A 22,865-nucleotide genomic window follows, 5' to 3' on the forward strand; every position below is an offset into this window, starting at 1 on the left:
CCTCCGTAGTTATGTGCCCTTGGGCATGGGAAAACAGGCAGATCAAAAACACAAGTGGGCCACACTAAATGAAAAACAATGGGAGAAACCTTCCTGAAACCGTTCATAGGATTATTACCACTTAGATAAATTGTAGGAACAAATATGGTTAGGTGTTCAATCTCCACTATTTTGTGTGATAGTGGACGCGAGTTTTGAATCTTCTTTACTTCCTCCTTATCATGGTCAACCCATAAGCATTATGATGTATAAGGCTAATATTTTATTTGTTTTTAGAGATTGCATAAATCTAACCCTTTCAAATACCATGTTCATTTAAGGTTGGATTAGGCCGTCCTACATCAGAAACCTTCCCCACTGTTTTGTGTGGTACGGTGGACGTGAGTTTTGAATCATGTCTTGCCAAACGGCCCAACCTAACCCAATCTATCCCCACTTGAATTTGCTCAACCCAGACCAGACCCAAATTGCTCAAACCAAACCAGGTCCAGCGAAACTGGACCCATATTTGCTAAACGCCAGCCCCATTAAAATTCAAATTGGGTTGCCATTTTCTGACGAGAACCCAACCCAAGGACCTTGACAACCGGCCCAATCCGACCAAACCAAACTTGGGTTGGGGCAATCAGGTCCTGGTTAACCTGAAAACAAGTTACAGCCCCAATTGAGACACCACCGGCAGACTGTACACATGGCAGGGCAAACTGGGTCTGGAGCATACACATAACAGGGATGTATCATGGATGGCCCATGGTTCAAAAATCACACTGGTCGGATGATTCTAGCCCACGAAATTTATACCACTAACCGATTTTGCTTTCTCCCATTCAGCAATATGGGCCATCCATGGTAAGCTCCACCATGTGGCTAGTCCTAACTCAGCATGCATATGGTGGGAGGGTTGCTCTGTCATAATACAATAGAGACCGTCTGTATCATTTAGAAAAGCCAAAAGACCAAGAAAAATCAATCCCCTAAACAAAGAAAACTGATAGCATTTGCAAAAAACTGTGCAGTCTCAACTCTCCACCGTTTTATAGTTTCACAATCATTCAATCCTCAAAGAGGCTATGGGTGGCTCATATGTACGTGCCTTTTCCTATGTAGCTACTACCAGTGATATCAACTTGGTCTGTACAAGAGAATGCTCAGATCATCTGCATGCAAGTTGGGTCTTCCAAGAATTGCCTATTGAAGCGCTAGGCTCTCCCAGCGTGGAAGTAGCTCCTGATGAAAACATCACAAGCAAGGGTTAATAAAGGAGTCAGTCCAAACATACATGAGCAGAAATACCAAAAGGGAAATGCACATCAGGTGGGCCACACATGCATCGAGCATGCTTCACATTTCTGCTTTTAAATTTAGTTAATTCTTCTCACATTCATGCACTTGCCTACCTGATGAGTGGACCGGCCTTAGCAAGAATCATACAAAAGACAGCTCGGGAGGGGATTATCCATTATAGCTGCTCACACCCGAATCACAAAATAAAGGAATCAGGTGGGGGCAGACTACTCATTGCTAGGATGGTGGGCCCCACACCTGATATGCTTCAGGTGAGTCTCCACACATGACGACTCTCCGGTCAACACCAGGAGGTTTTGATCCCTTGCACTGAAAATTTTGGTGTATGGAATCACAACAAACAAGACTCGAACAAACATGCTAAAGTAACAACGTAAGACTCAGACAAACATGCTCCGAACCGAAGCATACCTCGAGCAGGACATGCTCCTGTGACTGCACCTTTTTACGCAATTCAGCTGCAGGTACAACCACCAACTCCTGTTCCACAACCTGTAACAGAAATTATAATTAAAAATAAAAATAGAGTAATTTAAAAAGAAAGACCCATGTGTTCTCATTGCTAAATGAGATTGTGTTCTAAGATATGCTACCATCCATTGGCAGCAGGGAGGAACCCTATGCACATGGAACTTTCAATTTTCATCAAAGTTCAAAATTTCCTCCGCATGGGGGTTCCACTGATCACCATAAATTGATAAGGGCGGCAATGGACTGAGTAGCCCACCCAACCTGGCTTGGCGAAGGGCTTGGAACTACTAGATTGGCCTGCAGACCAGGGTTGGCCTCACATGCATGGGCCAATCAATTTTCGTGTCAGGCTTGGGCTCAAGTAAAAAAAACCCAAACTAGCCTGGCTCAAAATGGCCAGATCCAACTTCATATGTACGTGTGTCACATCCCACAATTATGGCATTCTAATCCTTGGTTAGGCAATCCATCCATCACGAATGTAGACCCTCATTACATTCCTTCATCCTTATTTCATTCCTCTGAAATGTTTTTTCTTTTCTTTGGGTAGATTAGGAAAGTTCAATTGGAAAATTGAGATGATATCAATTTTTGGGTTGAGAGGGATTGGATAGGCTCAGGCCCAACCAATTTTTCGGGCTCAGACTAGGCCTACTGTTCTAGGCCCATGCTAGGATTGGGCTGGGCTCGGGCCTTACACATTGGACCGGAACCTGGCCTAACCTGGGCTGGCCTAAACCAGCCCATTGCCACCTCTATCAACCGGCCAAATCGGTTCAACCTAGGTCCAACCATATTTTTGGGCTCAGGATTGGACCTGGTTGTCTAGGCCCATGCTGGGCTTGGACTAGGCTCGGGCCTCAAGTATTAAGTGTTGGGGCGCAAGGCCAAAACCAGCCCATTGCTGCCCGCCTCTATCAATGGATGGTTGGAGATTTTGATATATAATCTCATATGCAGCAATAAGAACACATGATTACTTCCATTTCTTTTGGTGGAAGAACAACTCTTCAAGTTCATTAGCAGATCTCACACACAACTAATTGGATAATAAAGTTACCATCCAACTAGCTAATACATCTGAACATGCAAACAGCATGGAATATCCAACCCATCCAAAAAGATTTGCTGCACCATGAAGAACACATTATGCAAAAAATCAGGCCAATCCACTCATCAGTGAGCCACAGCATAGAAAACAATGGAGAGCCATCAATCCGATCCAAAGCAGTTGTCACCCACCTCAAGTTGGCTTGATTTTTGCTCTAGATGATCTTCATCAAGGACCAACCTTCAGATGTCATTCACACATGACACAATGCTAACTATGTGCTAGTTGGGCGATTCTTATTGACCAACAAGTTGCATGTGAGACCTCATTATTCTTTATTTTCAGGATTTTTACATTTAATTATTACAATTTGTCATTGAAATATAACCTCCTGCTATTTTAATCATGTAGATGGATTTGTAATAAAATCTGAGTGTTATAAAAGACTCCATGTTTGACACTGCAAGTCCAATCAGGAATCATGAACCTTTACCGATAGTAGCCACCGATAAAGAATAAAGAAACCCTTTTCCGATATGATAGTAGGGAATCAAATAAACTAAAACGCACCTTTAGTAATTTCTCTTGGCTGCTAGGCTGCAAGTAGTGGGAAACTCTCTCCCTTTCCTGATTCAGGCATTGCTCGACCTGAGAATTTCCACAGAAAACCAAAAGTCATGTTCCTGACTGGTACTAAAGACATACAATCATATTTTTTAAAGGAATTGATGTTGACATCCACCCTGGCTAATACCAACAATTTTATTTTTCTATTCATGGAAAGACGATAATATGATTTTGTACAATTGCGTAACCAAAAGTACAAGGGTGGGTGCATCCATCAATCATGGTGGGCTGTGGGTGTAAATAGGTTTCCCTTTATAAAAACTCAATGATCCTAATCAAGCAGGAATGACCTTTAACATGTATTCCATAAGGGAATGCACAGAAATCCATTCTGAAGCCTTTCGAGAATAGTAAGCAGTGGTATCTTCAAGCATTGCCAGTTCAAAGTCCTTATAGATATCCATATTTTTCTTAGGATAACTACATCCTTTACTAATATCCACAAAGAAATCCAGAACATTCTTTACTAGGCCTTGATCGATCTGCCTCCCATTGCGCTCTTGATTAATCTGAAACATGAAAGTGTTTGTCAACTGAGTTTGAATGAAAGGGACTGGTTCTACATTTAAGATACAGGATTCTACATACCAAGGATATAACAGCATCTCTGAATTTAGCATTTAAGTCTCGGCAGACCTGAAAAAGATATGATTAAAAGCAATCCTGAACAATTCAAGCACTTAAACGATTGTCACGTCACATTGATGGTATGCAGTTAACAATCCTGATACATAAGAGAGGAACATTAACTGCACACTTTTGTGGACATGAGTTCCCATGGGGACAACATGGCAGATGTGTACAGCATCTTGACGACTCATTCAGTGAGTCAAACCATAAAGGACCATGCCCTGAAAATCACACCAATTAGATGGTCCTAACACTGGACTTAAACATAAATGGAAAATGGTCTTTTTATTCCTCATATCAAGCGCTTAAATGTTTGTCATGGCACATTGATGGTAAGGAGTTAACAATCCTCTACAAAGAAAAAGAAAGACAATGCAAACTGCAAAGAAATAAAGATTCTCGATATGAAAGGATAGAACAATTGACAGATGATGGGCAAATAAAAATATGGATACACGGGTGGAACGTTTACCAGATCACGGAAACAACAAATGCCAGTCTCATAAATTGAAGCATGCTTCGTCCGTGGAACATAGAAGCGATCAAGATAACCAAAGAATCTTGATTGCCATTTGACCATGACTCGGTAATTTGACCACATTTTCACAAGTTCTCTTAACATATTATCATCATGCTTCTCCTTTAAAGACGGGAGTACCTGAAATTACAGAAAGACATTCAAGGTTAATGTGAAAAGTACCGATTTTCTCTTAACTTTGAACAAAAACATTTCCATAGGTGTAAATTGACAAGAACAAAGTCACAAACTAATTAGTAAACATCTAAAAGATATCAACTAGGCATCGAAAAAGAATTAGTAATTAGAAAACGTATAAATGTATCTAAAGGTGTAAAATATAAAGAAATGAGAAATGCTCCAGTGCTCCTTGTTGCATCCGTTCACTTGGACAGTCTAATCGATCAATCTGAACTGTCTATTCACTCAAGAACATATTTTGTGGACTGCAATGCTAAAATTCAACTGATTAGATGATCCAAGTCCAATCCATCCTCGATTTGACCTTATTTTCTCTAGCAATCTCTTTTCCAAACATGGATGGTATGTTTATAATTGCCTAACAAAAGTGATTCTTTAAGATTAAAGCAATTTATGATGGACTCTAACAAATAGATGGATCAAATTGTCTATTGGACCTATTTTCGTGTAAACAATCTTGACTGTCAATATTAAAGACCATCATGACAAGCTACCACACCACCTTCCCTTCCTTCCCTATTCCTCCACCATGCCAAGCCCAAAGGAGGTCTTCAACAGACTTCGGCATCACCCACAGAGAATTGAAAACTCCAAGAAAGCACGCCCACACCTTTTGTGCAAAAGGGCAATGGGTAAGAAGATGATCAATCGACTCAACATCATCCATACACATCATGCAAATGTGGGAAGGATCATGGATTTCTTTTGGAGGTTATCTATGGTGAACACCCATTTCCTACCTACTACCCAGACGAAAGCGGAAACTTTAGTAGGGGTTGGTGTTTGAAGTACTGGTATCGCTACAAGTTTCGCTTGCCAGGGATATGGAAACAGTATCGATATCACTGATAATATCGTCAATAACCAGAAATGCAGAGAAACATTGGGAAAACAGTGGACATTTTTCATTGAATTTCAGAAAATGCTAAAATACACATATTTGCATATTTAGGAATCTAAAAATTGAAAAAAGAATGCATAAGCAATAAGTTTCCATTTAATGGGAGCCTAAAAGCATGTGTTGTCGTAACTCGTAAGAAATCAATGCAACCATCCCATCTATCCATCTAACCATCCTTCCAACAATCAAACCTTCCATCCAAACATCCATCGATATTTCAAAATATCGACAACACACCATATTTAGCTAGGAAATGGTCGAAAAGGAAATGAAAGACTGTAGTCTTGATATCGCCCATGTTACGATAACAATAAATTGCGACATGATCGATATTATCATCGAGAATTTGAACAATGCATGCAACCATGCGCGCCCATAAAAAATCTAAATGGAAATTTTTTTAATAAACAGATTTTTTTCGATATTGATACATTCAATATTATCAAAATATCATTGATATGTTGGTGATACATGCGACACTCGGAATTTACACAGTAAAAAGTATTGGCAATATTGATACATTAGTGATACAAGAAACACTTGGTACACAATTGAAAATATTGGCGATATAGATACATTGACAATACTTGGCAATACATAGCAAATACCTAGAATTTCTGATTTCTGAGACTACCTGTGTTATTGGTATTGTTGAGGTTGAGATACGGGTAATATTGGGAATATTTCGATAATATCGGGAATACTTTGAACAATGGTGAGGGCACCACAAAAACAAAAGAGGAACAACTAATAATTTGGCATGTCTTGCAACGATGATTTCTGAATCAAGTCGTAGAAAGATCGAGCAAAGAAATGACTCAAGCCATGCGCATGCCATACCATGGAATCTTTATCACCCACTGAGGGCAAATAACCTTGTAGCCAGTCCAAAAGCCTAACAGAATCACTCACTTCCTCGTCTGACAGATCCCTCCAACAAAGAGGAGACACACTACTAAGCCTCCACAGATGGAATAACAATGAATCCAAACAATGCCTTTCTAGAGAAAGGCGGGCCAATCTTGGAAAGTCCTCCTACAACAGTCTTCCACCATACAATGCCTCCTCCTAAAAACAAACACACCTCCTGTCTTTGAGCAAGAAGGACACTCCCTCACTAAACTTAAGAGAGATCTAAGTGACCGCCTTCCACAAACCCGAAGCCTGATAGATGAAGATCTCTTAACAACCTTTGCTTGTTACTACCTCTCTCTACAACCTCCCCTCAGTGCTAAAACCCCACAACAACTTAGGTTAATAATGCTTGGTTCATGGCTCCCAACACCCTAATACTAGCTCCACCCTCGGCAACTGGCTTATAAACCTCTTCCTATATGATGAGATGAAACTTGTGCTTCTCCTCCACCCCTCTCCATAGAAATTCTCACCTTAGCTTGTCCAAATCTATCTGGTATAGATTGAGGGCACCTAAAAAGGCACAAAGTACAATGACATATTGATAAAATCAACTTTAATTAGAGTTAAGCACCCTCCCAATTAAAGATGGCGATGCTTTCAGCTAAAGAACCTTCTCTTTGTCCTCTTGATGACCTTATCCCAAAGATGCTTAGCCAACTTTCGAATGGATAAAGGAAGGCCCAGAAAAGTAGAAGGGAAAGACCGAACCCCGCACCTAAAAACATTGACCAGCCTTGACACCCCATCACTACCCATGTGGATACCCAACAACTCGTTTTTAGAAATACCATCACTACCCATGTGGATACCCAACAACTTGTTTTTAGAAAGATTAACCTTTAGCCCTGATACTGCCTCAAAACACCTAACTATCTTCCACAAATTGTCCTCCATAATAGTGTCAACATCACAAAACACATTAGTGTCATTGATGCATTGGAGGAATTATCGACCCACCCATTTCTGCCACCTTAAAACCACTTATTAAACCAACCCCTTGACCTCTGTGTAACACTTTGCTTAGAGCTTCCACAGCAACCACGAATAGGTAAGGAGAGAGGGGATCCCACTGCCTAATACCCCTTAATGCCTTAAAGTATCCTTTGGCGACCTATTGACCAAGACCAAAAAAAGCAGTTGATAAAACACATTCTCGAATATAACTTCTCCATTTCTGCCTGCACCCCATTCTATCTAGCATGTAGTCAAGGAATTCCCAATTCTTTCCATCATAGATATTAAAATTAGATTTCTTTGTAGGCTATGAACATATACAACATTTTTAAGCACCAACTCTAGGCTGGATGAAAGAAATAATTCACATTTCCAGCTCCAAGGACCGCATTAGAAGAATTGTTACACATAACAATATTTTATTAACTTCATTCATGAAGGCTTCATCAATGTGAACAACATCCTCAACAAGATGAATGTTCGGAGTTTTTTCACATGGTCATAATGCATACTACACTGAGAAACAAAGTGACCTAAGACAAACAAAACAACCTCAGGGTTCATTCTCTTGTGGTGGCCATTGCAGCTTCCTCAGAGTAACACATCGACAATGAATGCTGGCATATCATTGGGTATTAAATTACCCTTGACTAGCATGATAAAAGCATTTTCCAAAACTTCCTTTGAAGTATCTTTTCCTGCTCTGGAATTTGGAATATCTTTATCTTCTCTTTCTGACTACATGTTCCATTAACGACATGAACTTGACTTCTGGATTCAGTGTTCATTTCTTTCTTAACTTGTTATTCAACAATTAAATAATTGAAGAGATTTTCAAGTGAGTAAAATTCAGCATGTTGAAGAGAAATCTTTGAGATCGTCCAAGAAGAGGAAAGACTGGACAGGAAAGTGAGAACATGTTTCTTCATGGATAGATATTCTCCAGCAGCAATAAGTCGAGCAAAGACGGATTGAAATGCTTAAAAGTTCTCAAAGACTGACTTACCCTCACCCATCTTGAATGCATAGCAAGAGGACAAGAAGCGAATCCACAGATACTTTGATATTCTGGACATGCCTTTTCTGGAATCTTCTCCATAATCCTTTATTATAAGCAGTTTCCACCATAAATCTATTGGGCATATGCCCTTTCTCTGTTCTTCTCCATAAATCTTTTCTTGTAAGCAGAGTCAAATCTATTGCAGATATCTTTGTTGGACATGCAAGAAACAAATGATTTAACATGGCATTCAGGATAGTTTCCAAACAAAGACAGTTGTCCTTCTCCCACTTCTCATAATTCCTTGTCTCAGTGGCGAAACTATTTACAGTGGGTTCCACCAATGGATCTGGCATGCAGAACAACTCTATTGACATTGGCAGAAACTTAACTTTCTGTTGCCAAATAAGAAAGTTGGGATTAATTTAGTTGATCCAATTTTACATGTTATTTAATGATTTTATTTTTTCTTTGAAAGATTACATGTTATCCAATGAGTTCATCTATAGTTTCTCAAAGAATGACACAAATCGCCAACAGATTTAGGTGTGAGAGTTGGGAAGCGTCTATTTCAAAACATTTGCAAGTATAAATAGTTAGGATGAAGCATTCAAAAGAAAATAAATAAATCGGAAGTGGGATTAGGAGTGCAATTCAAAGTGGGAGTGGCAACTAGTTAGAAGGAACGTGTGGTTGATCTCTTCTCTATATCTTGAAGGATCAAAAGGTTAGAATCACGGATTTATTTTATAATGCTTTGCTGAGGGAATTGTTCTCATGGGGCCAGGTCAAAAAGCTACAATGCAAGAGACTATCAGGCAAAACTATGGAGGTGCATCTCCTCCTCATCCACCCTACTCTATTGGAAACATCCTCCTAGATCCTTATTGGTCCTCGTCAATCTCTAATTTTGGGTGATAACACTAAAACATTCGAAGAAGTCACTTGGGGCCTGTTTGGATTCATAAAATTAAAAAGCGTAGGAAAGGAAATAATATTTCTTGGGAAACCTCATTTCCAGCAAAAAAGGAAACATTGTTTTCCTTGTTTGTTTTTCAACAATATTTTCATAGATTAGGATCTATTTTCAAATTTGTTGTTTGGCAAAACAAAACAAAATTTCTTGGAAAACTATTCTAGGTAGTCACTAGCGTGTGCTAGATTAGCATGTGGCACATGCAAGATGCTTGAAGATGGATAACGGCACATGTGGCATACGTGGAATATGTGGGCACTTGATGCTGAATTGTGGCACACATGGTACATGTGAGGTGCTTGAAGTTGTTCAATGACACATGGCACAAGACACACATTGACGCATTTGACATGTGGGCATTTGAAGCTAGATGGAAATAGGGGTGTACACAAGGTGTCTCGTATCGGTATCGGTTGGCGTAATGGTGACCTCCAAAACCGATACGGATACGGGGGCGTAACGGTGATACGGGGGCATAACGGCCCGTAACGGCGCAAAATTTTTTTTTTTGCCAAAAAAATATGAAAAAATATGGATTAAATCCGGAATATTCTAAGCATTCCAAATATGCATTCATTTATAAATTGGAACATGTTTATGGTGGTGTAACGGTCCACTCTTTAGTGAGAAGTTGTATCGGACTGTCTGATGAATTTATGAACCAGATAACCTGAATTTGACTACAAATTTCATATATTTAATTTTCTAACTATCTACTATCAATGATAGATATATTAGAATGAATGTAATATGAAAATATCTTACATTTAGGTGTTTGCAATTATTTTTGAGGGCCAAAATTCATGCGTAAATAGAAAAAAAATATAAAATGGCACCCCAAATATGTAAAATGCACATTAACATGTTCTACTATGATTAACACATCATATGGCATCATTAAAACAGCAAAAGAATCATTAAAAAATGATTTTTCGAATTTTCAAAAAAAGGGCCGAAATAAATGCGTAAATAGAAAAATATATATATATATATATATATATATATATATATAAAATGTCACCCCAAATATGTAAAATGCACAATAAAATGTTCTACTATGATTAACACATCATATGGCATCATTAAAACAGCAAAAGAATCATTAAAAATGATTTTTCGAATTTTCAAAAAAAGGGCCGAAATAAATGCGTAAATAGAAAAAAATATAAAAAAAATATAAAATGGCACCCCAAATCTGTAAAATGCATATTAACATGTTCTACTATGATTAACACATCATATGGCATCATTAAAACAGCAAAAGAATCATTAAAAAATGATTTTTCGAATTTTCAAAAAAAGGGCCAAAATAAATGCGTAAATAGAAAAAAATATAAAAAATATATAAAATGGAACCCCAAATCTGTAAAATGCACATTAACATGTTCTACTATGATTAACACATCATATGACATCATTAAAACAGCAAAAGAATCATTTAAAAATGGTTTTTCGAATTTTCAAAAAAAGGGCCAAAATAAATGCGTAAATAGAAAAAAATATTAAAAAAATATAAAATGGCACCCCAAATCTGTAAAATGCACATTAACATGTTCTACTATGATTAATACATCAAATGGCATGATTAAAACAGCAAAACAACCATTAAAAACTGATTTTTCGAATTTTAAAAAAAGGGGCCAAAATTCATGCGTAAATAGAAAAAAATATTAAAAAATTATTAAATGGCACCCCAAATCTGTAAAATGCACATTAACATGTTCTACTATGATTAACACATCATATGACATCATTAAAACAGCAAAATATATTAAAAAAAGTATAAATACCTATTTTTGACGAATTTCTGAAAAATGGCCCACCGAGCTTTGATTCAAAAAAATCTATAATATAATGTGTTTTTCTATCAAATACCTAGCTAAGGTTGGTCGAAATTAGTAGTAGAAGGAGTTAGAAACAGTTTGGAAGCAAGAGGTTTCAAAAAAACAGCAAAAACAGAGCTAAAAAAAAAGTTACCGTTTCGGGCCCGTAACGGCCCGTTACGCCCGTATCGGTCCCGTATCGGCCGATACGGGTACAAAAAATCGAATCGGCCGTTTCGGCCCCGAAACGGGTAACGGTTCGTACCGTTACCGTTACGTATCGGCCGATACGGCCGATACGTAACCGATTTGGCATACCATGGGTGTACACAAACCGAGTTAGTTCGGTTAGCTCGCTTGACTCGACTCGAAAAGGCTTGATTCGAAGTTGAGTTTGAGCCGTGTCGAGCTGATTTTTTTAGCTCAAAAAAATTTCGAACCGAGTTCGAGGTTGCCCGAGCTTGACTCGACTCGGATCGAACCCTAACTTGAATCGAACTCGGATCAAACTAGTTCAGTGACTCAGTTACTTTGATATTGATGTTACTCACCAAGTGTTTGATGAAATGACTCAACGAAGTGTCAGCTAGTGGCAAGGAAGGTATGTATATGAAACAAATACCATTTTTTCTTGATTTTGATGTTGCCTACAAGGTGTTTGATGAAATACTTATAAACATCTGCTGTTATTTTACATACAGCGAGAAATTGAAAGTGCACATGTGTTTGTGAAAATGCCGTAGAGGCTCAAACTCGGCTCGAACTGGCCCGAGCTGCTGATTGAACCGAGTCGAGCTGGCCAATCATGCTCGAGGACCGAGTCGAGCCGAGTTCGAGCTGGGGTCAGCTAGTGGCCGAGCTGAGTCGAGCTGAGGCCAGCTCGACTCGGTTCAACTCAGTGTACACCCCTGGATGGAAACACTTGTGCACATTGGCACCATTGGTACATGTGGCGTATTTGGAGCGATTGAAGATAGATGATGGCAAGTAGCACATTGGCACAATGTGAAGTGCTTTGCACATGTTGGGCATAAGAGAAGATTGGTGGTACATGTGGAAGATTACCACATGTGGGGCAGAACAAGAGACAATAGATGGTGTCACATGTGGCAATTTGCACATGTGGGGCGCAAGGGAAGATGGATCATAACGCAAGTGGCACATTGGCACATATGAGATAGTGGCACGTTTGGGGTATAACAAAAGATGGACGGTAGCATAGGGGCATCAGTGGGGCATAATAGAAAATGGACAATGACTCGTTTGACACATTGACACATGTAGCACATGTGAGGCAATTAAAGATGGATGGTGGCACATTTGGGCTTAACCCTAAAGAAACCCATTATCCTTCCATCATGGAAAAATTGCCTTTCTTAGGGGTGGAGGTGGGAATATATATATATATATATATATATATATATATATATATATATATATATTCTAATAAAGATAGAAAGAGGAAATGGTGTTTCCTCTCCTTTCCATGAATCCAAACAGGTCCTTAGAGGAATCTCCAAGTTTCCAAAGCTTCATAGTTATGACCGTTTCTATTAAAGTTGCATTGCAAGTACTAGATCCCTTTAAGGTATCTCCTAGTTATCAATTTTAACTAAAGCCTCACATCCATGAACATTCCTACTAAAGTTGCATTCTACATGCTCTATTAATTTTTGAAGCTCCAGATTCCAAATATGTTGATCATTATCCTGCTTTCGCCCTCTTCTCTCCCTGATACCGAACAGTTACTTCTCTTGACACCTTTACTTCGTACATGTATAGATAGACAAACAAACAAGTAGATGATTGTTTTACTCGGGATTTTTGTGATGCCAATCCCTACCAAAGCATTTAACACTCTATACCAATTTCTAGCTTTTGGGATCTGCATAAACAAAATCTAGATCAATTATATTGTGTATGGTGTATGCAAGCAAATATATTAAGTGCACTAACAGAAAAAAACATACATGCTTAATAGCCAAATGGGCATTTCCTTTTAGGGTCCAAGTTGGTCAAACATGAACACATGATCTCACAAAGTTACCAGCCACTCACACATCCTTTAATGACCATAATAGATTTTATTTAAAGAAACACACCCAATTGATGTGAAACAATCGTGGCCATGTCCAAACATGCACTATTCATCCTTCCACATGCAACAATGACTTTAGGTAAATCATAGACATGATGAAACTACTATGATCTGCAGGCCTAAGATACCAAAAACACATTTTTATGTGTATGCGCGTGTGGAATTTGAAATTTTATCTTACCATATAAGTGATGCACTCTTCCATAAATTCCTTAAACTTATCAAAAACAATCTGACTTTCGAAGTGAATGCCGGGCTTTGTGCACAATGTAAAAACGGATCTGCGAAATGAGTGAAGGATTAATGTGATAGGCATTACCAAAAAAAAGAAAAAAACTCAAACCAAGAAAAAAAAAGCTCTGTTTTGGCAATAGAGGATACCCGTAAAATCTCATATACTCTTTGCTGGTAAATTTCATCTCAGGGTTTGCCACCATAATTTCTTTTCCCTTTGCAAAGATCTCTTTGATGATATCCCATGGATCCATGGTCCTTGCTGCCTTTATAAGAATTAATGTAGGAAATTACAATCTCACTCGTACAAAAAAAATGATAATATATAAACAAAAAGTAATCAAGAGTTAAGTGGTGAAGTTGATCTAAAGTAAATGGATAACACAGAGCTCTTTCCAAACATGTCGTGATCAAACGAGCTTGGTTTTTTCGTGCAGAACAAGGGAACGTACAGCATGGTTCATAATTGTCCATCTAGTACCAGGGAACGTACACCACATAAATTACATCATCTAGTGATGATAACCATCCAAATCCAGTGACGATAACAATCCAACTGATGCGCTTTTCCCCATTGAGAGCCATGGGTATATTTGTTTGTTACCACCAATTTGAAAGCAGTTTATTAAGACTGGCCCATCAGGTTTCCAGTTCTGACCTACCACAATTAGGAAGTCCATGTGATGGGCATGGACTCAGCCAATGATATATTCCCATGATTCCATTGATGGGGGTTTTGTTTGGATAGCAAATGAAAATCTCATATTCCTCTTATAATGGTCACCTCATATCTTGTGTGTGAGAAATTGGCCACGGAAAGACTAATGATTGCTATGTGGAATCAACTATTAGAATTTCCTATCCAAACAACAAAAAGGCCCTAAGCAAACATATAAAAGAATCATATGCAAAAACCAACTAATACCACAAGTGTAACATTTAGTTTGTTGCTAACTGAATGTCCATTTTTAGTTAATCATATGAAGCTTTTGCTACATTGTCGAGCAAATTTGGAGGACTCCCACAGTTGGGCCCCAGCCACCTCATGGGCTGTAAAGCTAACCCAAGCCTAGCACAACATGAGCTGGGCCTTAAAAAGCCATTAAACTAACCTCCCTACAAGGGAGCCTTGGACTGACTTTTAAGCCTGGTCATCATGGGCCTAAGTTTTAGGGCCTAGTAACATACAAACTGGGCCCAGGTAAGGTTGTCACACCGCGCAGTCCCAGCTCTTGACCATTTGCAAATGCCAATGTACAAAATAAAGATGAAAATATTTGCAATTCTAGTTCAGGTCAATCATGCATCTTATATCACCCATGTACATTAGTAAATTCATGACCCAGGAGGCCAAATCTCATTTCGAGAGGCTTAGGAGAGCCCAATGCTTCTATCTCACACTCATTTTAATTGAATGGTTGGTGGGCAGGAGTTCATATATAAGCCCCATCACTAACATATATTATACATAGCATGTGATGCATACATAAATAGGTTGAGATATATAGGCCTAGCCCAAAAAGGCATGCCCAAATATCTGTCCTGACCAAAAACCCATGGGCAGGGTTGGCCCGCGACTTCAGCCCTAGGCTCAGGCATGGACCCAAGACAAGATAGTTAATTTTTGGTAAACGTGGGCCTGGCCCTGAATTTCAGGGCCCACTAAGAAATCTAAAGGATCCAGACGAATGCAGCCGATTGCCACATACAACCAATTGGATGTCCATAAGCATCCGATCAGGCCAGATTTCATCAAGAGGACCATCCTCGGCAGGACCCAACAGATAGACCGTCCAGATCCACGAACCGTACAGTCAAGTGTACGGTGGACATGGACGAACCAACAGCGGACGGCCGGGTAAATTCAAAAAATACAATTTAGAAATAAATTAAAATAGAAATAGATCAGAACCGTCAAAGAAAGCGAAGATTCTTCAAGGCATCGCCAGGAAACATTCAAGATTGACTTACACCCACCCTTTTGATAGATAGACCCTTTTCTTTCCGCATTTTAGCAGTAAAAGTAGTACAAACCAGCACTATTGTATTGCCAAAAGGGTGCATACATTGAAAGAAGTGGGTAACAAAATTGCCTTCCATTAAAACACCAAAACCCTAATTTCATGATTTTCTTTCATTGTAGAAGGATGCCAAAACGATAAAATATATTACAGAAAAAAAAAAAAACCCCCATTGCATTCATCAATATGACAATGTGTTGAATCACTGATGCCAGATAAAAAGAGCTTGAAAAATAGAAAGAATATGAGATGCAGAGAGGCTATTTTGATAATCTTTACCTAGGAGTGTTTTTCTTTCTCTGTTTTCCTTATCTCTCGTTTCTCTCGCTTCCTACTGCATGCAAGGATTCAAAACGTACGTATTTTTTATATTTATAATCTTCCGCAACAGGGAGCGGATTAGGACGCGGATTTACTGCGAAAACCTGTGGCAGGAAGTTCCTGCACTGGGAACCCACGTGGGGCCACTGTGATGTTTGTGAAAAATCCTCCCCATCCATCCAGCATGTGAGTTCATTTTATGACATGTTGCCAAAAATAACGGTATCCAAAGCTCAAATGAGCCGAAAACGTGATAATTAAACGTCCACAGTTGAAATATTCGTAGGGTCATATAAGTTTTGATTCATGGTAATGTTTTTGTTTTCGGTTCATCCCAATAGGAATGACTTTATCAACGGTATGGATGACATCTAAACCTAACCGTTGAACCTAAGAAGGTTTCAACGATAGAAATTTCCCTAACCACATTTTTCTTTAATACGGCTCACCTGAGCATTGGATAAGTTTCATTTTTGGCAACATGTCGTAAAATGAACTCACAAAACGGATGGACGGACAGTATTTGTCACAAACATACAGTTGGTCCCAACTAAGTTCCCAGCGCAGGAACTTACTGCCAAAGCCATGTCCAGCGGATTAGGTGCAGCCCCGGCCTCTCACCCAATAAACTGCGGGCACCGCCTGTGGGCCGATGTGTTTATTGTATATCCACGCGGTCATTTTTCCAGCTCATAAAAATCTAATATGGACCATTAAAAACTTTTCATGGGCTACAAAAGTTTTGGATAAATGTGATATTTGTTTTGGTTCAACTCTAAAAATGATTTAGAAAATTGGATGGACCGTGATAAACCACATGCATTCACGGTGGGACCAAGAGTTTACTCGTAACGATGAGAGCGCACTGAGTAAAAAATCGGATTATGTAGTGAGTTATTCAGTCCGCCCTTATATAGTACATACTAAACACAGTTGTGCCAACCTTGAATGTATTTGGTATATCCACACCATCCATTTGTTTTTTTAAATCTAATGTAAGGGGTTGAGCCTAAAATTAAAGCATATCCAAGGATCAAGTGAATTATACCACCAGAAACAGTGGGGATAATGATTGCCACCGTTGAAAACATTATAGGCCCCACACTGATGTTTATTTGTCTTCCAAACCTGTTCATAATATCATATGCACATGGATGAAGGGAAAATACAAATATAAGTTTGATCCAAAACTTCTATGGGCTCAAGAATTTTTCAATAGTAGATGTTCAATTGAATTATTTCTTGTGGTGTGGTCCATTTAAAAATTGAATATGCTTCATTTTTGGGCTAACCCTAAAATTATCTAGTAACATGGATGGACGGAACAGATAAAATATATAAATGGAGGACCTCACAGAGTTTACACAGTATGCTGAGCGTAGTGAGTTACTAACTACGCAATCGGAGTAACTAAGTACATAATCTGCGAGACTACGCTTAGGGTGCTGAGTAAAATATATGAGATCCACCATGATTTATGTATCTGATCCGCTCCTTCCATCAATTTTATCAGATAATTTTAGGCCTGAGCCCAAAATCAAAACATATATAATTTCAAAATGAATCACACCATAGGAAACAGTTGAATTGAATATCTACAGAAGTTTTGGATCAAGCTTATATTTGTGTTTTCACTTCATCCATGTCTTTATGATCTTGTGAATAGGTTGGATGACAAATAAATATCAATGTAGCCCTTGGAAAGATTTCAACGGTGGAAATCATTATCCTCATTGTTTCTTATATTATGATCCACTTGATCTTTGGATATGCTTAAATTTTGGGCTTAACCCCTAAAATTAGATGAAAAAACGGATAGACGGTGTAGATATACTACATACAATCAAGATGCGCCCAACTGAATTTACTCAGTACGATGAGAGCGTACTGAGTTACTCATTACGCCGATTTCGTAGGCAACCCGATTTCCGTTTTGAAGCGGAGGAGTTATATGATACTCGGACTGTGAATGACGCTTGATACGCAGGCACTGAGAAAATGTAAGCGGAGCATGTATAAATCAAATAAGCTGTATTGTGAATCCCACTGTCTTCAAGTCACAATCCCAATATCAGATTAGTTGAACAATACTAACCTCTGATTAGTGGACGCTCGTTTGTGAAAACAGGATAGTTGGATATTATTAATTTTTAACCGTCCAATAAATGTCCACCCATCCGATGGTCAGATTACCTAGTAAGCCTAGGGTTTTTTTTTTTTTCATAATAAGTCCAACAATCCCACTGCATTGTGAATTTCTAAGTGCCTGCGTATCATCCACCACTCAATCACAGAGTATGAAATTATCTCTCTGTAGCCAGTGGCTACAGCACCGGGCGCGGATTGGGCACCGGACGCCGATTTCCTGCTAAACTTTTTGGAGGAAGTTCCTGCGCAAGAATTGTGGGTGGGGCCCACTGAGATGTTGGTGATAAATCTAATGCATCCATCCTTTTTTCAAGCTCATTTTAGTACATGAAACCAAAAATAAGGTGGGTCCAAAGTTCAAATGGGCCACACATGAGAGGAAATAGTGGGGATTAAGTGACCACCATTGAAATATTTATATGGCCACAAAAGTTTGTATCGGTGTAAGTTTTCGGTGTTTTGGTTCATCCCAGTGAAAATGACCTTATAAACGGTTTTGATGGTAAACATTAAGGGGAAGCCTAGGAAGGTTTCAACGGGAGGAATTCCTTTCCCACCGTTTCATCTTGTTTGGCCCATTTGAGTTTTGGATACTCTACACTGTACATTCAATTTTTCCTATAATTTTAAGATATAATCCCAAAACCAAGGTAGATCCAAGACAGATGTAGACTAAACAATGGGAATTTTTCCTATAATTTTAGGATAAAATCCCAAAACTGAGGTAGATCCAAGACAGAATTAGACTACACAATGGGGATTAAACTCTTACCATTGAAAAGTTCCCGGGGCCACAGAAGTTTTGAATGGATCTGATATTTGTGTTTTCTCTTCATCCAAATCCATCTCTATGTAACTTTATGAATGGGTTGGATGACAAATAAACATCACGGTGGGCTCTAGAAAAGTTTCAACGGTGAGAATCATTATCACCATTTCTACCTGTGATGTGGTCCACTTGAACCTTGGATCCATCTAAAGTTTTTTCCTGGATAAAACCTATACATCTATCTAGAGATACCAACCACCTTGAGCCTTTTCTCAGCTTAATACGTAACAGATTGCATGTCATCTTAACCGTTTATTTGCAGGACAAAAATCTAAAGGTCAAGATTATCCCACGGAGTAGATATTTAGGGTGTAATCCATGAATGGAGGGGCCCAACTTAACAATGGTCTGGATTATTAGATGACGGAACCAAAGTCATTATGTTTTACGAAATAGCTCGCGTGAGTCGCGGCAGACAGAGCGTGACTTTCGCCGAACGAATTACCGTAGATGAGGTCCTTCGTCCATCAGGTGCACCGTCTGCCTTCATATAGTTCTTTCTACCATACAGATACTATCGCATGTACTGCCGATTCACTGGGCCCACATTGAGTTTTTTTCATCATCTAACCCATTCATAGGGTCACACAGGCATGGATAAGGAGAAAACACAAATATCAGCTTGATCCAAAACTTTTAAAGGCCTCGGGAAGTTTTCAATGGTAAGCGTTCGATTCTCGTTGTTTCCTGTGGTGTGGTCCACTTGACCTTTGGATATGCCTCATTTTTTTGTTCATGCCATAAATTCGATTGGCATAACAAATGAGCGGTGTGGATAAGTAACATACATCACGATGGGCCCCACATTGATGTTGTAAATTTCTTGATTTAAGTGTTAAAAAAGTAAGTTGTCACATCTGCACTTGGAATAATTACCTACCCATTTACATGGTAATTACATTTAAGCCGAAAAATCAAACAGCCCTTAATACATGGGATTTGAATCCCTTTCATTTCTTCTATCATTAATAAAAACTAATAAGTCAAGTTTCATTCAAATCATTAATTTTAAATGATGATTTTTACATAGATGATAAGTTAAAAAGGAGTAGGAACTAGAATGAACTTAACTGTGCTCGAAAATCAGGCCAATTTACTCTTAGGTTGGCCACGGGTAACAGCTGAGATAATAAGCTCATCATTAAAATGATTCAAAGTGTGTGTGAGGTCCACAGTGATGTATATGTGCCATCCAATCTATTAATCTGACGCACCCCACTTAGATGGAGGGACGCTCCCACAAATAGGATATTCCTATACTCACGTTGGGCTACACCACATGATTTTAGATGATTTAGATATAATTTTTGTTACGCCCTGAAAATTAGAACCCGAATACGGAGACTCTGATCCCGAGTTCCTGAGTATGAACCTATTGAAAATGCACATAGGCAAGTTCCTACGTGCCCGCATAGTCTAGTTAACATTCACATATGATCAAAATTAGAGTAGCTTTAAAATCAACGGTATTAAAAGTTAAGCAGATGCATCTAAACCCATAAATATATTGTTACTATTCAAAATATATAATTCTGAAAGTGGTGTTCGCCCAAATGAGGATTATATAAGTCACAATATACATACTCAAAATGATCAAAGTGTAAAGTTTTCGATTTTCGTCTAATCCTTCAAAACATAATGGTAGTGGTGCAAGCCGATATAAGCATACCTCTCTGAGATCTCAATAGTACCTGCATCAATAATATCGTTTGGTTGGTGTTTTGAAACACCGTCCATGTGAGAGTGAGTAGCTAATTCAATGGTTTCATTAGTTCTAAGTTACACATGTTATCAAATCAATCAACGCGGGTAATGATAAAACAAGTAAACAAACACTTTCTAAATACTTTTGTTAAATGCATGAATAAGATTATAAAATGATGCATGTGCCTTACAATCCAACACTCCCTCACAAGTGATTTCAACGCTTATTTTGTAAATGACAATACTTTCACATCATGCGATTCCAACGCCAAATCACAACAGTCTAATCCAGTGCAATATGATTAATATGTATGATCAAGCGAATGATTATTAATCTCAGTTTATACATTATATTAGCAAAGCTAAGATACCGCCATTATATCACGAGTTTCTACCAGGATCATGAGGCTCGATGTGGCCGTAGTGGCTCCTCGCCTGTGTCCCTTGATCTATTTTAGGGTTCATCACTCAAGGACAAGCACAAATAATGTAAGAGTCATCACCCAAACACAAATATAGTGATGTCACAACATCAATTCTATTTATAATAAAGTATGCTCATAGCCTTCACAAGTGCTCAATGATCACTATAAGGAGACTCGTCACCTAATTTTGTACCAATATGGTGGGCTTGTCATCCCTTTTTTTTACTAATATAGTAGGCACATCACTCCAGCGTAAGTTAACAGTTCGGTCATGGTGTCTCATACCACCATGCCCAACTCATAAGTCTTTGTAGGATTGTATCGCTAATGGTTATAAGTAGATTCATTCAATGAGAACTAGAGTATCCTACATTCAATTAGTCATTGTCATACATTGTTAGTATACATAATCAATCAACCGTTAAACTAATTTGATTAATTTAGGAGAACCCCGACACAACCAGCATTGGGTTCAAGTATCCCACACAATCCAGTTATTGTCGGTCGTCCGTGTTTGACCCGGGTCAATCAAATAAGCCTAGGGTGGCCGACTTAACTTGGGTCACCTCTTAGTTCGAGCGATTTTTCGACTGACCCGATATCGTAAGAAGTTTTAAACGTCACTAAGGACTTATAATTCATTAGACAATCATAATGAGTTTTGCATAAATAATAAATTTAGCAACTTATTCATTCAAGTATTTCATCGAATATGTGAGCATTAATAAGCATATGATAGGATGATTTGTAATTAAAATCGAAATATAGACATGTTGTCATGTATCAAGACATTCACAATAAATAGTCATTAACTGAGACACTCAATGGTCGATAAAGCATTATCTATGAATAATGGTCTGCATCGTTTCAATGATTTACCCAACTTAGTGCTTTTAGGGTTTGGGTTTTAAGAAAAATCGTTGAAAAACCTAAACAAGCATACAAGCTCGTAAGATTTGGAGTAGACAATTATTAAAACCTTAGATTACAAGTGTCATTTAACACTTACCTCCAATCGTTGCCAATAAGACTCCAATGAAGGATCTGGTTGCGGCTAAATTGATAATCGAAGGGGGGAAGAGCAAGTTCTCTCTCTCTCTCTCTCTCTCTCTCTCTCTCTCTCTCTCTCCCTTCTCCTTTCTCCTCTTTTTTCTCTCCTTTCAAAGGCTAGGGCACAAATTCATATGAGTTGAGGGGGTGTGAAATAAAATGATTTTTATAATGACATAAGGTGTACAAATGGCCCTAATGGCCCGAGGGGGGGGGGGGGGTTGTTTCTTTATCAATGGGACCCATTGGGAGGTGTACGGGTCAATTTAAGTCATATGATAAATGTTCCACTAAGCGATCTATATTTTGACACAACCATCTGATGATTGGACGTGCCGATCAACTGGGAAGGCCCCAACTCAAATCGAAGGTCACCAAGCGTCAATCAGGTCTATGACTATATGGATGTGAGCAGGGTAATAATCTCAATCGATGCCCTAAATTTGGTCATCATCCAACAGTTCGAAAGCCACAACTTTGGTAAAAACCAAATACAGACAATTAACTTAAGTTCCTGATTAATTTTAGAAATATTCACGCATCTCATGCACTGGCCTCACGAGTCTAAGTTGAGTAATTTAAAATCCAATCCAGGCTCATTGGAATCTACATGTCCTGCGATAGACGTCAAGCCCCATTAAGACGAATGTCTTTCCACAGT

The 22,865-nt window shown here is 38.6% G+C and overlaps 1 protein-coding gene across 2 annotated transcripts; it reads right to left on the minus strand.

Moving 5' to 3' along the window:
- Positions 1-912: 912 nt before the first annotated feature.
- Positions 913-16,294, minus strand: LOC131230373 (cullin-1-like). Of its 2 annotated transcripts, XM_058226266.1 has the most exons (9): positions 16,007-16,294; positions 13,854-13,972; positions 13,654-13,753; positions 4,557-4,742; positions 4,043-4,090; positions 3,745-3,963; positions 3,398-3,475; positions 1,717-1,797; positions 913-1,227 (listed from the first exon to the last, which is right to left on the minus strand). In XM_058226266.1, exons 2-9 carry the CDS (start codon positions 13,958-13,960, stop codon positions 1,189-1,191), a joined length of 858 nt encoding a protein of 285 aa, XP_058082249.1. In that variant the 5' UTR covers positions 13,961-13,972; positions 16,007-16,294; the 3' UTR covers positions 913-1,188. The 2 variants fall into 2 exon arrangements, with proteins under 2 accessions (XP_058082249.1, XP_058082248.1); XM_058226265.1 differs by lacking the exon at positions 16,007-16,294 and having other exon boundaries at positions 13,854-14,193.
- Positions 16,295-22,865: the final 6,571 nt, after the last annotated feature.

This window comes from Magnolia sinica, chromosome 17 (genome assembly GCF_029962835.1).
Source record: "Magnolia sinica isolate HGM2019 chromosome 17, MsV1, whole genome shotgun sequence".
NCBI classification, from domain to species: Eukaryota; Viridiplantae; Streptophyta; class Magnoliopsida; order Magnoliales; family Magnoliaceae; genus Magnolia; species Magnolia sinica.